The sequence below is a fragment of the Lissotriton vulgaris genome, chromosome 1_1 (genome assembly GCF_964263255.1).
Source record: "Lissotriton vulgaris chromosome 1_1, aLisVul1.2, whole genome shotgun sequence".
Taxonomy (NCBI): domain Eukaryota; kingdom Metazoa; phylum Chordata; class Amphibia; order Caudata; family Salamandridae; genus Lissotriton; species Lissotriton vulgaris.
In genome coordinates, this window is record NC_141685.1 from 1,300,638,083 (window position 1) to 1,300,665,621 (window position 27,539).

The following is a 27,539-nucleotide window of genomic DNA, read 5'->3' on the forward strand; positions in this document are numbered from 1 at the left end:
CCACCGCGGCATGTCATATCACTACTTTACAAACACGTGCAGAATGCGCCAACGACGACCCTCATACGGGCTAGGTTGGAATGGGACAATGATCTAGGCACACCGCTGACGGACGAACAGGGGAGACCAGCTGCACACAAACCAACGCGATCACTGGGAACAGGCTGCGCCTCATACACTACAAATTCTTGCACCGGCTATACCACACACCCACCAAACTACAAATATTTCAATTACGCGACACAGACCGCTGCCAGCGCTGCGCGGAGGAGGGGGACTATTTCCTACACCTTACTTTGACTTGCTCCAGGGTTGCAGAATATTGGACGTTGGTATTTGAGGGGCTTTCCGAAATGTTGGGGGTGGCTGTTGCCCCATGCCCGTTGACGGCGTTGCTAGGCTGGACACAAACCATAAAAACGGTGCCAAGAAGTTCTTGGCGCTCTGTTTACTATTGGCCAAACGATTAGTTGCTTGCAGATGGGGAAGGGGGCGGGCCCCCAAATTTAAATGTTGGTTATTGACATTGACCACGTGGCAAGAGCACTTACACATATTCGGAACTGCTACCCCTTTGGTCACAGCCAAGGGACATCTGGGGACCCCTGACTTCCTACCTTCTTTGGCGGAGTGCTGATGAGGAGGACGGACCTGGGGAGGCGTTGGCCGTGGACTTGGGACCTCCTGAACCGCAACCTAGTGCCGCTTCTTGAATGGACAATGACGCTACAGTTAGCTGCGAATTGCCTGATTGGGCAGTTGCCTCTGAGAATTCATTTATGATTGTGGACGCTGGGCTTGGGCAATGCTGTAATCATGTAGGGACTGAAGGTTAAGACTGGATGGATTGGGACCACCGTAACTTATGCCTTGCCTGACTTATGCCACCTGTACGATCTCTGGCACGGTAATTGCATTTGTAGATGTTTTAGGCCATGAAGCTTATCTTGGTACGTTGCAGACTCCTCTTGTTCCTCGGGTTGGTTTACCGGAGTCGTTGAACCCTGAGCAACAGGAACTTCATCTTCTCCCTCATGTCCCGAAGTCTGAGACGGATCCGGAGACTGATTCAACACCGGAGCCAGAGAATGTTCCTGTGACTCCAAAGGCGAGGCCTCACCTCCAGGACTCTGAACTGGAGAGGGTGATACCATGTCCTTACGATGCCTTTTAGAAGACTACCTCGTTTTCGATTCCGACTCCTTACCGGAATGGTGCCTTGAACCAAGCTTCCTTCTTTTATGCTTCTTAGATCTGTAAGCATGTCGACCTGGATGCCGACCTCGACCGGGACCTCAACCTCGACTTCGGGCGTCTCGATCTCGAACTCTTCCTGGCATCCTTACCCTTCAATTTGGCAACAAGAAGTTTTGCCTCACGTTCTTGAAGAGCCTTTGGGTTCATCCTTAAACAGTATCGACAACCCTGAACGTCGTGATCTGAACCCAGACACCATAGACAGTCACCATGCGGATCTGTAATGGACATCTTTCCGCAGGAATCATACGGCTTAAACCCAGTCTTCGACGACATCACGACAGAAGACAGCAACATCGAAGAGATACAAAAAAACTCACAATAGTAACAAAGTTACTATCAACTCAACAGAAGATCCTGCAAAACCGTTAGCGTCGACGACGCGGAAAAAAGGGAACTGATGTCATCACGCCGACTTAGGCCTAATAAAGGAATCAGTGACGGCAGTCGGAGTCGCGCGCGGTGCCGTGCTCCTATGACTTTATTTACGCCGGCGTGCTACAAAAGAATTTTCCGAACGTTGCCGACGCAGGGGGATATTCACAAGGTGAGGAATCCACTGGCAGATGTATCCATCAGAAAAATGCACACTGATGCCAGTGTGAGATTTATTAAAACATGTACTCAGACGGCACCTCAGCGGTGTCCCCTGAAAACCTACCTACCCTGGTGTGGGCACTGACCGACTTTTGGGAGCCTGCCACACACAGACATGTTTCTGGACCCTTTGACGGAGAGCCTCTGCTCTCTGGGACCAGAATCAATACACATCCTGGGCAGAGGTGTCGCACCTCCTCCCCCAGGATGGGCCAGTGCTCCAAGGCGAAGCTTCAAAAGCCTGCCGCCTTTGTAATGCGACCCCCAACCTCTGCTGCTAGGAGCAGATCGCAGCCCCCAGCTTACACCCTCAGTTTGGGCGGGAAATCTCAGAAAGACTAGGTGTGCTCACATTTGCCAACTCCACCCCTCAGTGGAGGAGGTGTAGTTAAGCACTCTTTTCAGTCCCCTCCATCTTGAAGATGAGGGAACTCCTCCATTGGATTAAATTCAGATTTTGACCTCTGCACCCGGCTGACCCTGTGCCACTGGTGGTGCAGTTTCGGTTCTTACCTGATCATTGTCCCTTGCTAACCTTTGGTGCTGAAGACTAGACCTGTAAGTCAGACACTTACCCGTATAACCACATTGTTTTCTTCCATAGGATAACATAGTAAAACTCTGAAATTCGTGTATCAATTTCTGAAAGTGAAAAGTATTTGTATTTAAAAATGTACTTACCCGATTGCGAAGAACTAGGTCTTAAAATAAAAGTTCAAAGTTGATTTTTTCTAAATTTGGTGCGAGTCTCTGTAGGAAGCTGGCTCTGTATATAAAATACCAAAATGAGGTATAGTGTGCAGAGAGTCCAGTGAAACCCAAAAGGTAGGCAGAGGTAAAAGTAGATAGCACCTTACTCTCTATTTGGGTTATTTGTGGTAATGTGGGCGAGCAGTAAGGCTTTATCAGAGGGTAGTGTTAAGCATTTGTTCTACACACTCAATCAGCAAAATGATGAGTCATGCTCAGACTGAACTCAAATTTTTTATTATAACAAAATTGGTCTAAGTTACTTCATTTCTAGAACCAAGCTAGGCCTGGCACGGTTAAGTGAAATAAATCCTTTGCGAAATATTATGCATTGTGTACACGTGAATTGTGAGAAAGTGCCCTCTTTCTGGATGGTTGCCACCACTTTTTGCAGAATTGCTGATTTTGCTTTGACTGTGTGTGCCCTGGGCTCCTGTTAAACAGGTACCCAGGGCCTATGTTCTTTCCCTTAAACTGCATTGAAGCCTAAACCCAATTGGCATCTCGGACAACAGGCAGACCCTGGTAAATGGTACCACAGATACCCAGGGCACTGTGACCAGAGAAGGCCTCTAAGGGCTGCAGTACTTATTGTGCCACCCTTCGAAGTCCTGTCCCACTACTCACACACTGCCTAGCAGGCTGCGTGTCTTGGTGCAGAACAAAATGTCGACATGGCACACATCTGTGTGCCATGCCTACAACCCACTTCCCTGGCATAGGTCAGTCACCGCTCTAGCTGGGTGCACTATACCAGTGGTGAGGGTACAGGTGCATGAGCCCTGTACCCCTACAGTGTCTAAGCCCATTCTTAGACATCGTAAGTTCAATGCTGCCATTGAAAGTATTTGGTGCTGGGAGTTTGTCCTTGGACTCCACAGCACCATAATGGCTACACTGAAAACTGAGAAGTTTGGTATCTCAGCAAATTACCCACCCTGATGCCAGTGTGGGACTTAATGAAAAATGCACACAGAAGGCATCTTCAAGATCCCCCCTGAAAACAAACCTACCACTAGTGCCCAGGTTGAGTGACTGCTTTCAGCTGCCACCACAAGACAGGTTTCTGGACCCCTGGGTCGAGAGCCTGCTGCTCTCTGGGGCCTGAAACAATGCACATCCTGGGACGAGGTGCCAAGCCTCCTCCCACAGGATGGGCAGGGTTCACAAAGGGGAAGATTCAAAGGCTTGCCACCTTTGTAAGCTTCCCCAGGCCATATGCTGCTCTGAGCAACTGGTCCCCACTGGTTCTGACACTCACTTTGGGTGGGAGAACCGGCAGGAAAAACAAGTGAGGTAGAGAGGTGTGCCTACCTCTGCCAACTCCACCCCTCAGGTGGGGGAGGCGAGGTGAAGCACAACTCGGTCCACCCCATCAGGAAGATGGAGAGACTCAGCCAACCAGGGATTGGCTCATGCACCCCTCCCACTGGAGGGAGGCATAATCGGGGGTGTACCCACCCCAGGGAAGGGACCCATTGGTTCCTGCCTTTTACCTACCTGTAACTACCCTAAATTTAGTATTTAGGGGCACCCCTGAACCTTGCTTCCTCAGACAAGAAGTATAAGAAGAAGAAAACAGACGCAAGGTGAGGAATCCACTGGCAGATGTATCTATCAGAAAGCCGTGCAGCAGCTAACAAGAGGAAGATGTCCACTGACTCAGACCCATCCCTACAGGCCTGTCTCCCCCTCGAACCTGCTCCTGTGAAATCCCGGTGTGTCCTGCAGCCAGCAACCTTGTAAAACTCGGAGGACCTGCCTGCCTTCAACTACAAAGACCGTCTCCAGTGAACACCGGATTTGTTAATCTGCAACCTCTGGCCTTGGCCGGAAACCTTGAATCTGTACCACCCTCGTCCACGGCACGAGTAGTCAAACACCATGAAGAGGTCACCCCAGCGATCCAGATACAAGATCTGGCAACCCCTGACCTGCCTCAAGCCCTCATCTGACGCCTGCAGCTTAAATGCAGAAGGTCTCCCCAACCACGACCAGGAGCTCGTAATATCCAACACCAATAGGCACCCCTGCACCAGACGTCCCAAGGCCTTGTGTGCGCAAACCAACGGTGCCTAACCAACCCCTAACTTCCCAACTTACCTCTCAAAGTGGTGGCCGCACCCAGAAGACCTTTATCCCCAAGCCTGCAGTGCCTTTGCAAACCGGAGGTTCCCTAGTGAAAACAGGGCACCTGACGTCGAAACAGCACCCTGCACCCAGCCGTCCTAGTGCCGCTGAGAATGCACCTTTGGTGCTACTTTGTTTCCCCATTTGCCCTCAGCTGAAGTCCAGGAGCTTTGCTCGCATAACAAAGTGGCCTGCGAGAGGGCGAGGAGTGGGGATAGGAAGCGGGTGGCTTATTGGTAAATACTAGAGGTCGGAGGGAAGTTCTGACAGCTCTAGGGGAGATACTATCTCTGGATTTGAACTGATTGGAGTACACATTGGGAGGATTTGCACCAATCCAACTTGAGGGAGAGAGGGGGGAGTGGCAGCATCATTAGTAGGTCTAGATGGGAGGCTGTTACCCTTGGGTTTAGAGTTGAGTGGACCGGAGCTGCAACAGGAGTTGGGGACGACGGCAGGCCCAGGGTGTGTGTGGAGGAAAGTAGTACTTGTTTCTTAAGGATGCAGAAGAAGTCAGCGAATTTATTGAATTCTAGGTCTGGTGCTTGGATCAGGACAATGCCGTTTTTGTAAAAGGTAATGGGAAGTTCAGCTTTAGGGTTTTGGGAAGGCACAATCGTGAGTTTGGCACCATAAGGAATGTTCCTGACATTGTGTAAGCTAAGTAGGTTATATTTGGTAGTGTGCCATAGTGCTGATTTCCTAGTAATGAATAGATCATTAGGGATGATGCCCCTGTCGGCGTTTAAGTACAGGTGAGAGATACGAGTCTCAGAGTGTCTTCTCAGGAGGGAATGCTTAAAGGATTTAGCAGCAGACTTGGAAAGGTTGGGAGGTTAAGCGACGGTTAAGGAGTTGCATCCTGTTGTGATCAGGTCAGATCCAGCTATCAAGGGAGAATAGGCTGGTAGGTTGCCAGGGCGGGCCCAGCGATGCCAATGCAATGGGTAATATCTAATCGGGGAGAGGGCAGTACAGGGAGAGGATCCGAGCCCAGTAATGCCAAGAGGCTGCAACCCAGAGGCTGCGCGGTTGAAGGCAGTAGGGAGCAGGTCACAATGCAGGTAGGGGCATCAGGAGGATGTAGGGAACCCAAACCAAGCTACCTCAGGTGGCGGATAGAGCAACATCCCTCAGGTGCTGTCCTGGTTTGTAGGAGGTAGAGAATAGGCCCCGTATGGGGCTGAAGGAGGGCTGCAGCTAGAAAAGAATAGGTGTAGCCGGCAAGACCCAGAGCTTCCACTGAGGTGAAGCCAAATCTTGTGTACTGGAGGGGACTGATCATGCTCAGGAGCGGGGGAGGTAGATCAGGCACTCTAGAGGTCAGCTGGTGCGAGGCAAATTAGTTCCCCATAATATAGTAGTCGACAAAGGTTCAGGTAAAAAGCTAGATCACATGTCAGTTAAAGATGTGGCGCACCATAGGAGCCGTGGGAGATTAACTCGGGCAAAGGATTAAGGGGGCCAGTAGGGCGCGGCGGGAGACAGGTAGCAAACAGCCCAAGCAGACGGCCGTGATACTAGTAAATTAAAGTGAAATAAAGTAGCAAAAAGTGTCAAACTTTGAAGCAAACTTGCAGGGCTGCAAAGGGAATCAAATTGCAGCAGGCACCCCTGGTGTATCAGTGACTACGCTCTTGTTGCGGGCCGCACCAGGAGGGGGTCGATTAAGTTGAGCGAAGTGACTGTCACGAGTCGAGGCTGCATGGGGCAAAGGAGAGAGAGAGCGGCCACGGGATATAACCGATCACAAGATGTTGGTTGAGATGCGCGCATCGTATGAGCAGTGGGAGATTCACTTGGGCTACGGATTAAGGTGGCCAACAGGGGGAAGCGGGAGACGGGTAAGCAATCCTCTCAATCCACAGTTATTGGTCTGGCAGTCATGGTAAAGTGTATTTAGAATCACGCAAAAATCACCCAATTTCCGTTCTTATCCACATTTAAAAATACAGACATGAAAATAAATGGGTTTCGGTCTATTTATCTGTAAATATCAGTACAAACGGTAAACAGGGAGCCTTACTCATATGTGGTGGTTTTGTCAGACTTTGAGGGGTATAGATCGAGACCTCCATCACCTTGGGGGTCGACATAGTCATTCCAGTATTCAAGTGTATGAGGATCACCGTGTGGATCTGGGTAGCATGAATTGTAGTACAGGGTCTACGTTTTACTGATTGCTGCTTTCCCTTAACTAAGAGGGAGTGGGTGGATATGAGTGGAGCATGGTAGTGAGGTTGGTAAAGGTGGAGGTGTGGATGGCACCGGCAAAACAGGAAAGAGGAAAAGGTGCAAGTAGAACTGGAGTGATATGTGGTAGGGGGGGTAGAAATCCAGTAGGAAATGAACGGGACTGGTGCCCTTATCCTTATGTTTTTTACATTGAGGCTTCAGTTTGAGGTCCCATAATCTTCTCCCCCTTAATTGCATGTAGGATATTTTGTTACCACCTTGCCTGTATCTGGGGTTATAGCCAGAAACCTTTACTTGGCATAAAGGTCTTCTGGAAGCTTGGACAAAATAGGCTGAACAGGCAGTTCTTTGGGATTTATATGGGCTTTGATTTTAGGGGCAACGACGGTCTTCGGGGGGGTTCGGCACTATTGGTGACCTGGTGTCCGATGGGGTATTTAAAGCAGAGGGAATTTTCAGCACCACCAGCATCCTTGAGTCAGAAGATGCTCTGGGTGTGTCTGACCCGGTGTTGGACTCTGAAGGCTTCTGCAGAGTCAATGTATATTTTTTTATGCCAGCTCAAAGACTGGCTTTGGAACGAGTCGTTGCCTTAGTCTTTTGCAGCACAAAGGACTTATAATGGCCCTCTCCATGAAACCAGTTATCAGTGTTGATGGGCAGGGGATATAGCCAGCTAGCCCACTCATGTAGCCACAATTTCCTATGCCAGAGCAAAATCCAATGAATGCCCTTCCTCATACTTGAAATCTGGATGTCTTCACCATGGCTCCCAGTATGAAACATTTAGCATCCACATCCCACCCAAGCAAGCCCAAATAAATGTTAGGAGAGGAAACAGAGCTGCGTGACTTGAACATTGTAATCACATGGGGTAATCACCTTTCAGGCGCAGAGACCCTGGAATGTGTACAACTTGATTAGCACTTGGAAATGTGCTTCAGCATTTAACAAAGGCTAGCTGCTGCGAAACACCTGTGCGTGGCAGCCTTGGAGAGGTCCCCCAGCCAACTATACAGCAAAGCCGCTACTCAGCAGGAGGATATCTAATTCAAAACAAGGCTTCACAACATTTAGCAATAGAAATAGTTGTGTACTCCATCCAGACCCAGCACTTTGCATGAGCAGGAATCTACAAGTATTCACTTGCCTTCATTATCATGAATTCATGTATGCACTGTTTTTTTACACAAGTTTGTGGTTTGGATTATGCAAATAGATGTGCAATTGTGGGCACATGCACCAAAATATTTGCAAACTAAAACTAGACCAGCGTTAGTTTTGGCCTTTGAAGATACTCTAAAGCAGCTTTGTGAAAACCTTTTAAAACCTCACTTCAATTTAGGCATAGAACTTGCCATCAGGTTTTAGGGACACATGAACAGTATGTCCACTGGATAGTATGGGTCAGAGTCTGATAAGCTAAAGTACAAAGGGCATAAGAATGATAAAAGCTTTTGGGGCCTCAACTATGGGGCAGTCTGGTTCTCAATACTAATTATCAGCTTCTAGAATTGAATAAGTTACCAAAAGGTAATCAAATTCCATTTTTCTATCATTAAAAACTGTGCGGAATGGTATTATGGCCCCAGAACATCCCTGGTAAAGCCATTCTTTGTATGAATGCCCAGTAACCATGACTGATCTTGGACTGCAAATAAGGCCCCTCACTCCGCAAAAGCAATGTAGCTTGTCACACAAAACAAATAACAAGGTTTCCAACAATTCTAAATTCAACTGATTTATCTCTAAATACTGCCTGCATCGAGTGACAGGTTAGACATAAAATCATAAAATTGGAACCAATTCTATAATTTGGCACATACCTTAGCATAGCTGGGGCATTCCAGTAAGAACAATATCTTGCTAAGATGACACAAGATATTTGCAGTAGCTAAGGAGTCCTCAAGCGCATTGGAGAGTCTTCGAAGCAGGAGATAGCACTCAATTGATTCAAGTGGCTGCAAAGAGGTAAGGCAAATCAGAGAAAACTTCAAATGAAAACATGCAAAACTATATTCTGCACAGATTTACTAGCAATGTATTCACTGAAGCCACATAGATAACCCCACCACCTTTTTAAAAGACTCCAGAGATATTTACATGAGAAACATAAAAACTCCAAAGTCCTCCAAAACAACCATGACATTAATTTCAGCTGAGGATATTCAACCAGTAAAATAGAATGGAAATACACCACCTTTGACCAGGTTTACAGCTTCACTCTTGCTCCTCTAGCCAGGCTAACAGACTTGTTGGAGGCAAATGATGCAGTCATATGCAGCACTTGTCAGAAGTCTTCTTCCCACCCCCATGTTGCCTTCCAACGGCAGCCTCAGCTTACCCCTCTATCCAGTAGATGTGAATGTGCACCATAACAGACTGACTGCACTTTTGAACACACCTTAGTAGACAAAGTTACATTCCAAAAACACCTTTGAGTGCAATCAAATCAGTAGGCATAATCCAGGATAGAGCAACCTAATTGTGACATTAAGCAGGATATGCGCGACATGGATCAGAAAAACCTGCACAGAACAGATAAACAGGTGCTAAACAGCTGTATCAGTCTTCACCACAAGAGCTATACTGTACCTTATCAATGAGCTTGTATAGAGCTCCTAGAATATGTAGTGATGCTACGGTTTGCTCAGTGCAGCGCACTTTTGGAACATGTGTTGAAGAGAGGACTTTCTTCCACAGAGCGAGGGCTTCATCCAGGCACTTCGACTGGCCTAGAATATGCAATATGACATGTGAAAAAGGGCACAGCTGAAGAGGCTACACAGGGGACCACGCTGTAATATGTATCTATAGAACTCTAAAAACAAAAAGGTAGATATTTAACTAAACAGCATTTTAGAATCAGGTGCATGACAAGCAAGGTTTGATTATTTCTACAGCATTGCAGAGGCGTCTACCTAACAGCCACAGGGTCACTCTCAAAAATGAAGTTTAAAGAGCACATTTAGAAATGTACACAATGAAAAGATTACTTACCTTCGGTAACTATCTTTCTGGTGGAAAACATCTACAGATTCCCCACCTTTTGAATACCCCAGGCTTCAGAGAGAATCAAAAAATGTTAACCGCTCTCTACACTAGTAGAGGTCATAGGCTCCACTTCGGTGCCAAAAGCAGCATCTTCATGACATCACTGGAACGATAAAGCGTCCCGGTCAGCACAATGATGTCAGTTTCCCTTCCATTTTTTTTTAACATGTGTCAAGGCAAATGGATGAGAATGGTGTAGTGTGAATCAGGTGCAGTACAATTTACAGAATCAGGACATTAATAAAAGGTTTACGAAATAACCTGCAATGAACAGGGAAGAGGGTGGATTGCAGAGGACTCTTCAGTTATTGAAGGTAAATTACTTTCTTTTGAATTATACTTCTACCTCCAGATTCCTTGCCTTTTGTATAGACGCCCAGGCCTAGTATAGTCTAGTCTATGTTGCCTCTCCACTTTCGTAGGATATAGGGGAGGAATGAATGTAGGAATTGGGATGGATTGGTTTAAATGAAAGACATGACCAACTTAAGCAGGAAAACAGCCCTGGTTCTGAGAAGTGAAGTGAAGAGGGACTTATATAGCGCGCTACCATTCCAAGGAGTATCTTGGCGCTTGGATTCCAGAAACCACAGGTAGTAGATGAAAAATACTACCTGTGTAAGAAGCACATCATATGAATCCCATACCTGTCTAGTAAGAAAGTGGTGAAGGGAGGCTTTACACTTGATACCTGCAAATCACAAGTCTTGCTGACCTTAATGGCAATTGGAAAACCGGTTTTGAAAGGAAGCACTCGCAATGGGCAACTGTGCAATGGCTCAAACCAGGAACACATTTAAAAAGTCAGAACAAGATTAAGGCCCCGTGGCGGCAATGTGAATGGGGAATTGGGAAACATGTTTGTGAGACCTTGCAACACCTCATGTCTACATGGGACTTGAAAGGGGACTTTTGGCCTGTGAGACAGTCCGATCAGGCTGCTGAATGTCCCTGGACTGCCTACTGCACACTTTTGTTGCACCAGCGAAAGGGGTAAATTGTACAATTTGTCTGTTATCCGGGCCTGAAGAACAACTAACCTTCAGTCGCTAATGCTTTATCTCGTAAAGACTGTCTAACCACAGATATTTCACCTTCGAATATGACCCAGGTGTTTGACTGGATTTGGAACATCTTTAGCAGTACCACTGCACACCAGTAGGTGGCGTTTTTGGCTCCACAGTCTTCATCAGAAGTGACAATAGGCATCACCCGGAGTTTTGACATTAGTTTCTTTCGTGACTAGATCTGTGCAAAAAAATGCAGAGGCCCCCTAAAAAAATGGGGTTGGCCAGTGTGCATCGTCTAATGGGACCTTTTTGAGAAACAGCTCAATTTACAGAGCGAGGACCGTGGGAGGGTAGTTGAGGAATCTGGAATTAAATGGAGTCCAGACCAGGAAAATCTTTTTTGAATGTAAGCAACTTGTTCTTCTGATTCACCCTTTTAACGGCAGATACACCTTAGAATAGATACCAAAGCAAAACCTTCCTAGAATAGGGTCTGCGAACTGACTTCGTACAAAAAAGTCCTGAAGAATCGAATGGGCGAAACATAGTTTTCAATGGACCAGACTGTCCAGTGCTTCGTGAACGTATGGAGGGACATCCACAAGGCAGCTTAACAAATATCAGGGACAGTTGTCACCCCCTCCACCCAGCGTGCTCTAATACAGTAGTTACAGCATCAGCCAGGGTGGAGTGAGCCTAGAGGCACTCAGTGGATTGATGGGCAGAAATATTAAGTTCCACTGGCGGAATCAGAGGAATCTGGACAATTTAACAGAATTACATAAAATCTCTTGCTCAGCCATGTGCACTGGTTTTTAAACATCGAGGGACTGCTACTTCTTCCCACAGTATTTACAAAGCACTGTATTCCCCTCTGCACTCTTACATACTCTGCAGTGTTTAACTTTTGATCCCTGCAGAGTACGCAAGGACATCCAGATTCTAAACATAGTTGGTCTGCTCCCTCTGGTCGTCATTTTTTGAAACTGTATACCTCTCTGCGCCCTTACATACTCTGTAGTGATTAAAACCTTAATCGCAGCAAAGCATGCAAGGGCACAGAGAGGCTGCTCCATTTTCATAGGCAAAATGCATTCTTGCATCCACTTTTGGACTACTGGGTGCATTTTGGGCTTCGAAAACGGTGGCAAATGCCCACTCAGTCCCAGAATTCCACAGAATGTTAATGTAATTCCATGACATCAAAATCCACAAATTCCACCCTACCCTACTTTTCATACAGATTACTATAGAGCTAAAGAGGATGTGTTTCTGCACAGCCTTGCCCATCTTTGCTCATGTGAACACAACAAAGAGCCTTTTTAGCATCCAAAAAAAAGGAGCCTCTCCTCCTCCTTTCCTGGATGAGGCATAGCAGGAAAAGTAGTACACGGGCCAATGTGAAACGGTGTTACCACTTTTGGAAAAAAAGGGCACGTGCCCATAGAACCAGCTGGTCAGGGACAGCTGATCCAGGAGCCACAAGAAAGTCAAGCCGGCTGACAGACTTTAACTGTGCCCAGTGCAAAGCCTTGCCGAGCTAAAGCACAAAAACAGACGTCAGCAAGAGGTGCAGAAATGTGGTCCACATGGCATGAGGAACACCAAACCCCTAAGTTATCCTAACAGCAGGCATAGACCGTTTTAATAGAGAGACGCCTGGCTGCCAAGATATCACAAACTTCGAGAGGGAGATCAAAAACCCTTAACTGTCAGCACTAAATCTCCATGCATGAAGGTGGAGCATGTGCAGGTTCCGTTGCAGGACCCTGCCCTATTGTGACAGAAGACCCTCCTGAAGAAGCAGCCTGACCAGAGGATAGATGCTCATGCTCAGGATTTCTGGACCTTATGTGCCCAAACCGGAATCAATAGGATGACTTGTGCCTCTCTCATTCATGATCTTCTTGAGAACTCCTGCAGGAGTGGTAATGGATTAACGGCGAAAAGTAAGCACGACCCCACTCGAAACTGCAGAGTCTGAACAAGAGCGGCGTTGGAAACTATATAACGCAGAAGTGCTGACAGACAATGCGCTCTGCAGTGTCGGGTAGATCGAACCATTGTCGAAAGAACTTGCACCACCCCTAAGGAGAGATGCCATTCATGAATATCAAAGCATCAACGGCTGAGTTAGTCTGCCCTGGCTTCAGAGATCCCACCATATGCTCTAGGACTAGGAAATGATAGACGATCCAGCCATGTCCAGAGGTGCAGAACCTCCTGGCACAAGGCCCACAAATTCACCCAGTTTGTTGCAGTACAACATGGTGGAGGTTCTGTCCATGAACACCTGAACCAGCCTTCCATTGATCACACTCAACTCCACCATATTAATGTGGAGCTGAGGTTCCAGACAGAGACCAGACTACTCTGGTCTCCAACTCTCCAAGATGCCGCCCCAGTGCAGGAGTAATGCATCTATCATCAAAATGAACTCTGCATGAGGAAGGGGCAGGAGTATTCTGCTGACCCAAATCAGGTCTGTGAGAAAGCATTGCAGTTCCCTCTGGTATCTGGATCAGGTCTGAGAGATTCCCCTGATGCTACACCCACTGGGACTTCAGCCAGTCATCGAGGTAGGGGAAAACTGGAACCCATAATCTCTGTAGTAGGGCTGCAACCACTGCTATCACTTCTGATCAGATGGGCACTGGTGAGGACAAAAGGGAGGACAGCAAGCTAAAAATGCTTGTGGGCCACCTCGTACCGCAAGTAGGGCCTGTGGCCCGGCAGGACGGGGATGTGTAGAAACATGCTCCGCAGATCAAGCACCACAATCCAGTCTCCAGGATACAGGGCAGGCAGGTCCTAAGCCTATGTGGCATTAATACATTTCTCTTTTTTTTATAAAGTAGTTATGAGTGCGCAAGCCTTGTATAGCGCAAAGGGTGCTGCCTTCAGCACCAGGAAGCAATGGGAAAAATTAACAGACCCTACTTCTGGTGCTGGTACTCTATAGTTATTGGCCAAAAGAGTCTGCTCTTCCTGACGAAGCATTCAGAGATGGTCCTCAGTCAGTTCTTGGAATGGTGTGGAAGAGTTTGAAAAATATAGGTTGTACCCCTTATGGATGAGCCGAATCACCCACTTGGTCGGGTTTTATTGCCCATGTGAAGAAATGTGGTGTACTATATGGTGTAGTTGTGCAACCTTTGTGTAATAAACTTACCAACCACTTTATATCCAGTAGGTTTCATCCGTAAAACCCTCAGCTCATCTGTGGGTAGCTGTGGTACTGAGTAGCAAGGCAAACCCAGAGGAGCTAGTGTAATACATTTAGACAGCACCAAAACATTTGAGAAGAAATGAACAAGACACTCAAGAAATCCGAAACCTATTTGTAAAAAAGATGATTTACTATAAGAATTTAGACACTAGAATTAAAACGATGAATCAGCGGGTTCCAGAGATGTGCATTTTACAAGCACTAATAAATCAAGGTAATGCCAATAAACTAACAAGCCTTGGCAAAGTCAACAAATTGGACACTTGCAAGCTTTTTCAAGGAAAACTTAGAAGTGTCATCTGGTCAGTTAGAAGTACTTGGGATGACTAATTCCGGGAGGAAGCCAGTCAGGGGGACCAACAAGGTCCTTCAGAACAGTTACCTTCTCAGGAGAAGTAGTCCTTCAGCAGTTCCAGGCACTTTAACTGTATTGCAATGGATTCCTATAGAGTCGTCCTGAAACAAGGGATGAAGAATGGTGAAGGTGCTCCAAGGATGCTGTGGATGCAACACAGTGGACTGGGGTCTTCCTGCAAGGATTCCTCTGCCCCCAAAGATGACCCCTCACTCACTGGGTCCTGGGCAAAGCTTGCAAAAGGGCTCCTTTGCACTACATGATTGCACATGGTCACTGTGCCGCCCCAGGAGACCTAGCCTTCTTTCCCAGCACTCCTCATGACAGCCTGGGGGTTCAAGCCCCACCACCCCCTCCTTCCCCCTCACTCCCCCTAGGCTAAATTTGGCTTTGGCACTCCACCTACCTGGCTCCGGCACGCATCACATTGCGCTGTGCCTCGGGTGGAGTCACCACTTATTTTGGTTGACTCTGGAGGGTAGGAGTTGGGTGCTGGCAGCTTCTCCTCGACAGGAGGAAAGAGTTTAGGACATGTGGTGTCAGTATCCTGACAAGGGTACTAGCGTCATCTTGGATTAGGTTTCAAATAGGATCCAATATGGTGTCCGCAGCAGACTGGGAGCAGTCATTTAAAAAGAATCAAATTGCAAAAATGAAGTCAAAAGTGACAAAGCAAGCTCTCTGGATCTGCTCTATTGGCACAGAAAGAACAGAAGGGATGTCCGCACGCTTGGGTGATACCTATATCGGCACATCAACGTAACTTCCAACACAGACTCTTGGGACGCAAAATTTATGGGGTGCAGTCTGATGCCTAGGGGGTATTCGAAGGTGAGGAATCTGTGGTTAGAAGTCTATCAGAAGCGTATCTACCCAATTGTCCTTATACCACATCACAAACCTAGTCTATCTTGCAGAAAAACGATTTGGTAGAATGGCTGCATGCACACACAATCACGCACTACTTCAGGAGGTAAAGAAAAAGCATTAAAGTCGCCCCGCTCAATCTCCAGGGATAAGGGTTTAGGGCGAGAAACTTGCCACTGGGACTGAGTAGGTCTACCCTGGGAGGGGATGGAGCAGGTGGCACAAGCAAAGAGGCAACAGGTCCCCCGACCACATGCTTCTTGGTTAGTCCAGGGCTATCAGAATGACTTGAGTCCGATCAAAGTGGAGCTTTCACAAACCCAATACATCAAGAGTATGAGAAGAATCTGTTATTGAAACAAAGTTCCACTGTAAGCGAAATAAGTCTCCCAATGCTACCTGCAACACATACTGGAGGGTAAAGAATTTCAGGCAGTAAGCATTCTTGCAAGTAGAAAAGGAATCCACTAGAGCAGTCCCCCAGAGACTGAAGATTTATTGAACTACGGCTCACTAGGTCAGTTAAGAGGTCCTACATCACAAGGCAGGAACAAATGTATGAAGTATGTGACCAGACAGGCAAGATCTTAGCATGGTTCAGAGCCAGGGAACGATAATGGATCTACATACCCATGATAATGCCATCAGATGGCAAGAATGCAATTTGCAGTGAGGCCATAATCGATGTTTTGGCAATCTACTTCCAGCATTTCTACACTGTAAACTCAAAGCTGTGAGAATGTTGGTCACTGACTGCCCTGGAAAACAACTGATTGGGTTTGATATTTGATATTTATGGGCATTTGTAAAGCGCAGGCGTTCGCTCCCAGGGGAGCATCATGGCACTGGGCGAGTTGCAAGGAATAACTGAAAAAGTGGGGTGAGGTTTAGGGTTGAGGAAGTCGAGAGCGACCTAACAGAACAAACTCAATCAAGGGCAATCAACCACAGATTCCTCACCTTAGAATACCCCCCAGGCATCAACTCAATTAAGCGCAGCTACTCACCCGAAAGTCTCAAGGCGCATGGAGGGGGGGTACAGCTCGTGGATGCGTGGAGATTCATCGAAAAGGCCAGGTCCTGTGGTCCTTCAAGACCCTCTAAGGTCCTTGCAGCTCCTGGATGCTTACGGTGAGTCAAAGAGCCAGGTATTGAGCTCCTTCAGGAATTTGGAGAGTTGGTGTCTGGCGAAGGTGCAGAGGGAGGGTGTTCCATGCCTTGGCTGCAAGGAAGGAGGAGCGTCATGTAGGCGGGACAGGTGTTGGAGTGCTTGGAGGGCATGGTTGAGAAGATTGAAGGTGACAGCTGGCACTCACACAATTGCAATCTGGGAAAACTACAGGCATCAAGGGGACCTTCAAACAAATGGCTATGGAGATAGTACCTCCACTAAACAATAGGTTTATTGAGGCTCATAGGATAGTAGTACTCTCTGTGGATTAGGCATGGCAAAGATAGTGTCCATACTCAAGGCAGGGAAATCCAGAGAGCTCCAGGACTCGTAAAGGCCCATTTCGCTCCTCAGTGCAGACACTAAACTTCTCGCTAAAGGCCTAGCAAACTTCAAGACTTTCAATACAGAGTGATCCCTAATATGGCAGATTGGACCAATGCGAATAAAACTTTGTTACAAAGCTAAACTTCCAAGGGAGGCACAGCACAACGCAAAGTCTAGAAATACTACAAAGTGGCCAGGGACAGCAAAGTCATCGATTGGCTGTATTCTTGGGAAAGGCTTGGGGTAACGATGGAAAGTGTGGCCTCCTATACCCGAGCTGTGTTCCAGACGAGGTGAGGCTCATTCCTCGTACTTCACTGGTTTATTTAAACCTCCTGGGTACTGAGGAGACATACTTGATAGGTGAGATTGTATTAATTCCAATCCACACGTTGAAGAAACTTTCCTTTTGAAAAAAAGAAATTGGAAATAATTTTTTGTTTGCACGTAGTTCACAGTAAACATCAGTGCAGTAGCAAAACAACAAGAAGGTCCTGACGGAAGGAAGGGTCAAACAATCCTGTAGGCTGAAACATGTGGACCGGATAATACAGGCGGTGATGTATGAAACTGCCTGGTTGCACTGTTTTTAATGAGGATTTTATGTTATAAATCCTGTTTTAAACTGCACTTACACTTTTGCACTGCATACAATTATTCCAGTCATAACATCCTGTTCGCAGGACTATTTTATATGGTCTTTTTCATACATGAACCCTTATTTCTTCTTTTGTGGATTCTCTTGATGACCTACTTTATGATATAACCCACAGTTGAATCCTCATTGATCAAGAGGAGAAGTGGATGGAAGGTTGGATACCCAGATGATAAGATTGATCAAGTTTGCGATTGATGGGAATCCAACTACTCATAAGGGTTGTGTTTCTATCCTAGAGTCAAGCTGGGGTAGTAATTAGTTGATCATTGTATGAGCAATTATTACAAATTGATGAACACGTTACTTACCTTCGGTAACGATATATCTGTAAGAAACAGTAGTTCGTATTAGATTCCTTACCTTAGAATATCCCCAGGCGTCAGTCTGGATCCGGAAACTTTTGCGTAGCAGTACCCCTGCGCGTCGGTAGGCGTCGTCTGCAGGCGTCCCCTGCGGCTCCGCGTCAGTCGTCGCCGTCGTGCGCCGTGATGACGTCGCTGGAGTATATAGACGCCGCCTCCGCGCGCTGACGTCAGTTCTTTGTACACAGCTTTTCCGTGCCAGAACACGCAGAGCCATGTAAGAACCAACACTGGTGGCATTTGAAACTAGGGCCCTGAAAGGGATGTCCTTGACCCTAGGTATCAGTTCGCAGAACGGGGAGGATGGGTGGGGCGGTAAGGAATCCAATACTAACTACTGTTTCTTACAGATATATCGTTACCGAAGGTAAGTAACTTGTTCATCTGAAAGAAACAGGTTAGTATTAGATTCCTTACCTTAGAATAGATACCCCAGCAATACCAACCCCGGTGGTGGGACTGCGAACCAATACAAACCTACACCAGAAAGTCCTGAAGGACAGAACGGCCAAAGAAGCCATCCCTCCGGACTGGACTGTCCAGGCAGTAGTGCCTCGCAAACGTGTGCAGCGAGGCCCACGTAGCCGCCTGGCAAATGTCCTGCAAGGGGACTCCCCGGCCCAGGGCAGTAGTAGCCGCCGTGGCCCGAGTGGAATGGGCCCTCAGCCCAACAGGAGGCTCCTTTCGAGCCAAAGAGTAGCACGCTTTGATGCACAGAACGACCCACCGAGAGATGGTCCGTTTATGTACCGCCCGTCCCTTCTTCGCACCCACGTAGCCAACAAACAGTTGGTCATCCACCCGGAACTGACGTGTGCGATCCATATAAAATGAAAGCGCACGTTTTGGGTCCAGACGATGGAGCCGCTCTTCATCCTTTGAAGGATGCGGAGGCGGGAAGAAGGAAGGGAGGGGAGGGTGATGGACTGCCCGATGTGAAAAGCAGAGACAACTTTGGGCAGGAAAGAAGGTCTAGTTCTCAAAACCACCTTGTCAGGATGAATGGACAGGAAAGGAGGTTTGAGTTGAGAAGAAAAAATAGCAAACCAATTGATATTAGTGCCCTTGTTACAACCTCATTTTACATACTCATTACATTGACATTAATAATTCGCTTAGACAGCAACGTATGGAAAATATATGGTTATTTTATTTTTCTTATTATTTGTTTCATTTTTATATCTTTTTTTCCATTTTGGACAACAAAGTTTAGTGTTTCTTTTTTAAAATGTAAATTCACTTAATTCATAGAGTAACCATTATAGTTCATACCAGCGACAATAAATAACATATAATACCTATTGTAAACAAAAACCTACAACAATATACAGTTAAATACAAAAAAGGTGCTGTACGATATGTTCGGTCGGTGGAAAATTATATGAAGGCAAATGCGGTAGAATAGAACACAACGCGTTTCGGCCTGAGGCCTTCATCAGGTGACCGTCATTTCGTTTTTTACACACAGACAGGTGTAAAACAAGTTCTTTACTTAGTTATCCTGATGTTTTTAATAATGAAGAGGTTTCAGCAGGAAATATATAGCACTGATATTTGTTGATTCCACTTCTTATTTTTAATCAGGGTTGCTCATAGGATATATTATTTTGGTTGAGTAGAGATTCGCAGGCACAACTTATTTCACTCCAAATTGGTTCCACAGTTATGATCTAAACAATACTTGTGTAGAAGGAAGGATATTCTTCTAATGGTTATGCCATCGTTATTTATATTTTCACACACACACCATTCCTTATTGTGATTTGTAGAGAGGATTGCTTTCACTAGGTGGCCTCTTCCAGATTTTAATATTTCGTAGCTGAGCGCGTTTCTCCGTAGTCAGGGGGGTCTGCTGGTGTGCCTTCCAGACGTGCCGGCGTCTGGATGAATAGACATGAAAGGAGGTTTGACAGAAAGAGCCTGGAGCTCACTCACTCTCCTGGCAGAGGTGATGGAAACCAGGAAAGCTGTCTTTAAAGTCAGAAGACGTAGAGGACAGGAATGAAGGGGCTCAAAGGGAGCACACATCAAGAATGTTAGAACCAGGTTCAAGTCCCACTGAGGCATCACAAACTGAACAGGTGGATACATGTGTGTGATGCCCTTCAAGAATCTTGTTACAATGGGGGACTTGAACAAAGAAGGTTGATCAGGCAGCCTCAGAAAGGCCGAAAGGGCAGAAAGTTAGCCCTTGATAGTGCCCAGAGCAGAGCCCTGCTGGGCAAGAGAAAGAAGGAAGAGAAGAACCTCAGAAAGAGGGGCATAGAGAGGATCCACAGCCTTTGCTGTGCACCATGCCACAAACTTGTTCCACCAACAGGCGTATACCGATTTCGTGGAGGAACGCCTGGCTGCCAGAATCACATCACAGACTTCAGGAGGCAAGTCAAATGGCCTGTACTGCCGCCGCTCAATCTCCACGCATGGAGGTGGAGGCTGGACAGGTTCTGGTGGAAGACCGTCCCCTGCTGCTGAGACAGAATGTCCTCCTGAAGGGGCAGGCGGATCGGGGGACCGACTGACATGCTGAGTAGCTCGGGATACCAGTACCTTCGAGCCCAGTCCTGAGCCACAAGGATGACTTGGGCCCGGTCGCGCCTGATCTTCAGCACTCTGGGCAGAGGTGGTATAGGCGGAAAGGCGTACAACAGACCGCAACTCCACTCGCGCCGAAAGGAGTCGCCGTGAGAGTGCCGTCTTGGAAACTCCAACGCGCAGAACTGATGACATTGAGCGTTCTCTTCTGTGGCGAATAGATCTAACCAAGGCTCTCCCCATTGCAGAAAGAGGCCTTGCGCCACGTCCGAGTTCAGACGCCATTCGTGATCCATCGAGCACCGACGGCCGAGTTCGTCCGCCCTGGCGTTCAGAGAACCTGCCACGTGTTGAACCGTCAGAGTCACGCCCTGACGTTCCAGCCATTGCCAGAGGCGCAGAGCCTCCTGGCAAAGGGTCCACGACCCCACCCCGCCCTGCTTGTTGCAGTACCACATGGCGGTGGTGTTGTCCGTGAACACCTGCACTACACTCCCGTTGACAAAGGGGAGGAATGCTTTCAGTGCCAAACGAATCGCCCGGAGCTCTAACAGGTTGATATGGAGCCGGGACTCGGCCGGAGACCAGATGCCTCTGATCTCTGCCTCTCCCAAGTGGCCTCCCCAGCCCTGGAGGGACGCGTCCGTCACAACAACGTGCTCCAGTTGGGGAAGGGAGAGGGATCTGCCTCTGACCCAATCGCGGTCCATGAGCCACCACTGCAGTTGTCTCGCAGTGCCCTCCAAGATCAAGACATGGTCGGACAAGCTGCCCTGATGCTGGGCCCACTGAAACTTCAGGTCCCACTGCAGAGCCCGCATCCGCCACCGGGCGTGATGCACCAGAAGGATGCAGGAAGCATCAGCCCCAGCAGCCGCAGCGTCAACCTGACCGAAACCCGGGATAACGGCTGAAAGATGGGAATCAAAGCCTGTATATCCTGGACTCGCCGTTCCGGAGAATAGACCCGAAACTGCGCCGAGTCGAGAACCGCTCCGATGAAAAGGAGCTTTTGAGAGGGACACAGGTGTGATTTCGGTACATTGATGGAGAACCCCAGATCGCGCAGGAGGTCTGCCGTCATCTGAAGGTGGTGGACAACTGTCTGGGGCGAGCCCGCCTTCAACAACCAGTCGTCTAGATAGGGGAAGACTGAAACCCCCAATCTGCGCAGATGGGCTGCGACCACCGCCATCACCTTGGTGAACACCCGTGGGGCGCTGGTAAGGCCGAAGGGGAGCACGATAAACTGAAAGTGCTTGTGGCCTACCGTGAACCGCAGGTAACGCCGGTGGGCCAGCAGGACGGGGATGTGAAAATACGCATCCTGCAAGTCCAACACTACCATCCAGTCTTGCGGGTCTAGAGCAGCCAAGACCTGAGCTAAAGTCAACATCTTGAACTTCTCCTTCCGGAGGAAGCCGTTGACGTTCCTTAGGTCCAAGATAGGACGTAGGCCCCCTTTGTGTTTCTTGGGTACCAGAAAGTAGTGGGAATAGCAACCACGTCCTACTTCTGGCCCAGGAACGCGCTCGATGGCCCCCTTGGCCAAAAGGGCCGTAACTTCCTCCCTCAGAAGTGCCAAGTGGTCCCCCGACACACGGTGATTCTGCGGTGGCATGGCTGGAGGAGTGGTCTCGAAGGGGAGGGAGTAGCCCCTTTGGACAAGCTGCAGCACCCACCTGTCCGATGTTATTGTGCGCCAGTGGGAGAGGTGATGGCGAACCCTGCCACCCACTGGCGTCACATGGGCCTGAAAGCACGGACTAGGAGGATTTAGAGGCAGATGCTGCGGGGGGAGGTGTGGTCTGACCCCGCCGCTGTCCCTGACTGCCACCACAGCGGTTTCCATGGCCGCCACCGCGTTGATAAGTCTGTTGAGGCGCGTGGCTGGCAGCACGTGCGGGACCGCCCCTTCCTTGGCCACGAAAGGAGCGAAACGAACGCGTTTGCTGGTGCTGGGTCGAGAGACCCAAGGACTTGGCCGTGACCCTGGAGTCCTTGAAGCGCTCCAGTGCGTGGTCCGCTTTGTCGTCAAAAAGGCGACTGCCATCAAACGGCATGTCCATCAATGCATTCTGGACATCTGCCGAGAAGTTGGCGGATCTCAGCCAGGCGTGGCAACGAATCGCCACCGTCGTGGACATCGCTCTGCCCAGAGAGTCGGTCGTATCAAGACCACACCTGATGGAGTATCTTGCTGCGTCCTGGCCTTCAATCATAGCCTTGCCGAGCTTAGCCCGTACCTCCGGCGGGCATTCAGGCAGCAGGTCCGCGACCGTATCCCACAGAGAGTGGGTGTAGCGGCCTAAGAGGCATGCGGTGTTGCAAGACCGCAGTCCCAGACTCAGGGACGAGAAGACCTTCTTACCAAACTGGTCGTACCTCTTAGATTCCCTGTCGGGCGGGGCCGACGGGAATGCGGTCTGGGAAGTTGAGGCCTGGATCACCAGGCTCTCAGGGGTGGGATGGGTGGACAGGAACTTGGGGTCATCCGTACACGGACCGTGGCGTCTGGCCACGTTCCTATCAACAGGCGAACCTGAAGCGGGCCTGGACCACATGCCCAAAAGAACGTCAGTTAAGGCCTCGTTGAACGGCAGCAGTGGCTCCTGTGGGCATGACTGCGGTTTGAGGACCTCAGTGAGGATGTTAGTCCTCATGGCCGCGACGGGGAGCTCAAGGCTTAAGGCCTTGGCAGCCCTCATCAACACCACTGAATAAGCTGCCTCCTCCTCCAAAGCCACGGTAGGAGGCGAGACAAAGCCAGGGTGGGGAGGGGGGGGGGGGGTCATCCAGACCACTGGCGTCACCCAAGTCACCCGTCCAGTCCACATTGTACTGACACTCGCGGGTCAGAGGGTCCTCAGACCCCTCCCACTCCTCTCCGTATTCTACATCTTCACCATATTCGGAATCAACAATGTAGACCGGCTCCCCGGGGTCCACAGGCCCCATCGGCGTCGGACTCGCCGTCTGGCGACGCCGGTTCGACTCGGCGTTCGGAGTCGGAGAGGCCGGTTGACCAGCCGGCGTCGACCCTGAAGGCCCCTGCGGCGCCGGGGTCGGAGCAGTCGGCGGCGCACCCGACGGCATCGAGGCAGGAGCACCCGAACCGCTAGGGCCCTCGGACGGGACCACCGGGCCCGCAGGCGCCGGAGGCCCCGTCAGAGGAGACAGTGCCCTCATGGCCATGAGGAACGCCTCTATCACCTCAGGCGACGCGCCTTGCCCAGGGACAGCACGGTATGGAGCAGGCCGTGTCGGCGACTCACGCGGAGCCGTGGGGGTGGGGCCACCCGAACCCCCGGCCGCATCGCGCGAGTGTTGGGGGAGTCGGGGGTACGATGACGACACCCCGACTTCTTGTGATTCCTACCTGAGGAACCAGAGGAATGGTGACGACTCCCAGAGCGCTCGTGACGGCTCCGCGATCGCTCCCTTGACCTCCGGCCGGACCGGGACCGCTCTTGACGCAGGGCCGACACCCGGAGCTCGAGCAGCTTGCGAGATCGCTCCCGTCTAGCTTTATTCGTCAAGGCCCGGCAATCGACGCAGGCGTCCACGTCGTGGTCGGGGCCCAGGCACCGGAGGCAAAGTGTGTGATGGTCCGTGACCGACATCGTGCGGTCACAGTTCTTAAAACCGGGCATCCTACCGGCACCGTAAGAAGATATCAAAAGATTCAAAAACTTTGGTCAAAGACCGGAGTACTGCTCTTCGGATCTGCGCTAACTGGCGCGGAAAAAAGAAGAACTGACGTCAGCGCGCGGAGGCGGCGTCTATATACTCCAGCGATGTCATCACGGCGCACGACGCCGGACGCGGAGCCGCAGGGGACGCCTACCGACGCGCAGGGGTACGGCTACGGAAAAGTTTCCGGATCCAGACTGACGCCTGGGGATATTCTAAGGTAAGGAATCTAATACTAACCTGTTTCTTTCAGATAGTTATTATTACACCCTCGGTTTGTTTATAAAATAGGACCAGCCAACTCCCTTCTGGGGTTTAAGAATTGGAATTTCTAGGTCCTGGAGGATGTTTGGGACGCAAACCGCATTGTGCCTGTTGAAAATCTGAGAAAAAAAACACAAAAAAAGACGTGGTGCGCACACGACAGTTTAGCTACCTGCAGCTACGACATACTGAAGGCCCAAGTACCCCGAAGGAGGAGACCACGGAAGAATTCCCATGGAGAGACGGTTGTTCAATGGACGAATGACCACCAAGTCATCTTCACACACTGCATACTTTTGATCAACACTGTGGGACCTGAACAAATTTAGGGCATGAAACTGATATAAGGAACCTAGATGGCTTCTGGATGGGTGCTTCTGGGTGGGGGTACCGAGTAAATTAGAGGCCGCAGTGGGCACACCAAGAGGGAGACAGGCACTACTCGCACTTCTGGTGTATGGAGAGACTAATGCGACCAAGTACATAAATACCCTGACTCCTCCACTTCGAGGGAGATGCCGACGGCCTGCAGGGGCTTTTGGAGCATGCGTAGCTGCAGGACAAGTCAGGACTTTGCAATTCGAGACACGAGCAGGCAGGGTTTGGCGCAAATGCCACAGCTAGTCCACAGTTCTTGTGTTCTTCGGCTCCTTTGTGCTTCGAGTCAAGTGAATCTGAGCTCCTGGTGTCAGGGAGCCACCTAAATACTGAATTTAGGGGTGTTAAGGGGACGAAGGGTAGTAGCTAATAGGCTGCTTACCCATGGGTCACTAAATCCCCTCTATGATCACTTCCTGTGGGGAGTGGGTATAACCCTGTCCCAGAATTCCTTCTTCCACCAAAACAGGACTGTGGAATCTTTGTGTGGAAAACATTAGGCATCCCACCATAGGGGTGTAAATGACCTGGTAGGGCAACACGCCTACTTGCATAACTAAATTCCAGCCTGTTCTGGTGCCAAATGGGCCTCAGGGCAGGGGGTGGTAATTTCCCAGGTGTGGGGGAAGCCAGGTCGCATATCAAAGGTGGCAAGGGCTTTAAGCCTGTGGCCTTGATGCACTAAATCACTAGCAATCCTGCTGGAGGAGATTTGAACACTTCCTCCAGAGCAGGCATTGCTTCTGGCCTCAGAACATAGGCTCTGACCCACAGGTCAGAAACAGGTCTGGGGTGGCAGAATGCACCATACCAGTCAGCCAGCACGCTAAGAAGCTGCTAGATTTTCAAGGGGCACCCTTGAGGTGCCCTCTGGGTGCAAGTTTAAAAAAATCCACTATAGCATCAGTGTGGATTTATCAATAGAAAGTGTTGGATACCAAATACCATAGGTTTCAGTAAAGCCATCATGTATCTGGGGAACTCTTAATAACCAGTGCTCAATACATATACTTAAGATGGCTTCCCTGTTCACTTACTCTATATAGTAATTGAACTAGACAACACAGGGGCATATCTGCTCATGCAGAGATGTCCTCATATGTAATATAATGCACCCTGTCTCTGGGCTATAAGGCCTGCTGTAGGACGAACTTACAAATATTGTATGCAGTGTCTGTGGGCATGGCACACCAGATGTGTGTCAGGTCGTGCTTTTTACATTTGTTTTACCCAATTCAAGCTCCCTGCAACAGCACTCTGCATGAGTTAGGTGGTAGGTCCCTTAAGGACCCTCTTTTGTACCCATGCCCTAGGTACCAGGAGTACCATTTACTAGGAACTTAAAAGTGCTAAAGGTCTTACCAATTGGGGCAAAACTGAACAGATTACTTGCTTTAGGGAAAGGGCACGGGGTACCTGGTTAGCAGGAACGCAGTGCACTTCAGTCGAAATAGCATAAAATACCAGGCAAAAAGTGGGGTATGGCCATGTCAGGAAGGGGCACTTTCCCACATGGATGGGTACAGGCAATCTGTTCAAGGTCTTAGCTATTCTGGGGCTGTTTTACATTAAAGACACATTTTCATCATTTGCGCATTTAAGAGCACCTGGGCTATAGGTATTACAGAAGGGGACGGACAAGTGTCTGCAGACCCTTCTGTAATACCAAAGTGCCCTGGGGGCGCGCAAAGGGGGTGCAAATGCCCGTTGTGCCCCCAGGGCACCTTCGTAATATGGCTTCCGGATGCACGTCTAAGGTCCTTGCTCCCTCACAATGCTACTTAATATGCTCTACAGGTTACAGGTTTTCAGTAACAATAATGCACTGGCCCATTATATCTCAGAACTCAACCTGTTGCAGGATCAGCAGAACAAAAATACAAAAGAGGCCTTAAACCTAAAGTTTTGGAGCGGTTACAGGTAGAGAATTTACATGTAAGCTTGCTCTCTATTCGAATACTTTATACAGTTTTAACAAATAGAATTGACTGGACATTAATGCAGATGAGTGGTCCCAATTGTGATCTAGACGACATACTTCTTACTAATAGTCTTGGGCTAAAGTTAGATTCTGGGTGAAGTAAAACGAGAGAAAGGGTTTTATGTATGGCAAAGGGGATACTACTAGTCTTCTTAGGTATTCGTATCAAACAAAAGGAGTCTACCCTGAGGACATTAGATGTCGACGTGGTATAGGGGAAGACACACAAAAGGAAACCAGCATTTACAATGCAATAGGTCTCCCAATAGCGAGATTTTGAGCTATTGGCATTGTTAATGGCAATTCCTTTTATAATATTAATAGGCATTGCGAGGGGTGAGAGGGGCGAGGGGAGTGTGGCGAGAGGGGAGGGGGGCGAGAGGGGAGGGGGGCGAGAGGGGAGGGGGGCGAGAGGGGAGAGTAGTGATAGTGTAGAGGGGAAAGAGTGTTGAGAGGGTAGAGTGTTATCGCATTTGTAATGAGACATGTTTAGTATTTACGTGACAGATGTATTCATATAACAAATAACAATTGTTTTTTCTAAAATAATATTTAATACTTGAATAAAAGTAATTTTAATTTATAATGGCAATATCTTAAACTTTACTAAAAAACGAGTGGTGGCGTGATGAGTGGTGGCGTGATGAGTGGTGGCGTGATGAGTGGTGGCGTGATGAGTGGGGGCGTGATGAGTGGGGGCGTGATGAGTGGGGGCGTCCCCGAGT

The 27,539-nt window shown here is 48.8% G+C and overlaps 1 protein-coding gene across 1 annotated transcript in view; it reads right to left on the minus strand.

Moving 5' to 3' along the window:
• Positions 1 to 27,539, minus strand: part of ESPL1 (extra spindle pole bodies like 1, separase) — a 600,179-nt gene that overhangs the window by 471,009 nt on the left and 101,631 nt on the right. The window contains exons 11-12 of the mRNA XM_086929411.1: positions 9,526 to 9,665; positions 8,757 to 8,891 (exon numbers count right to left, since the gene is read on the minus strand). Of these exons, the coding sequence (XP_086785537.1) occupies positions 8,757 to 8,891; positions 9,526 to 9,665 (275 nt within the window). The remainder of the gene's footprint in view (positions 1 to 8,756; positions 8,892 to 9,525; positions 9,666 to 27,539) is intronic.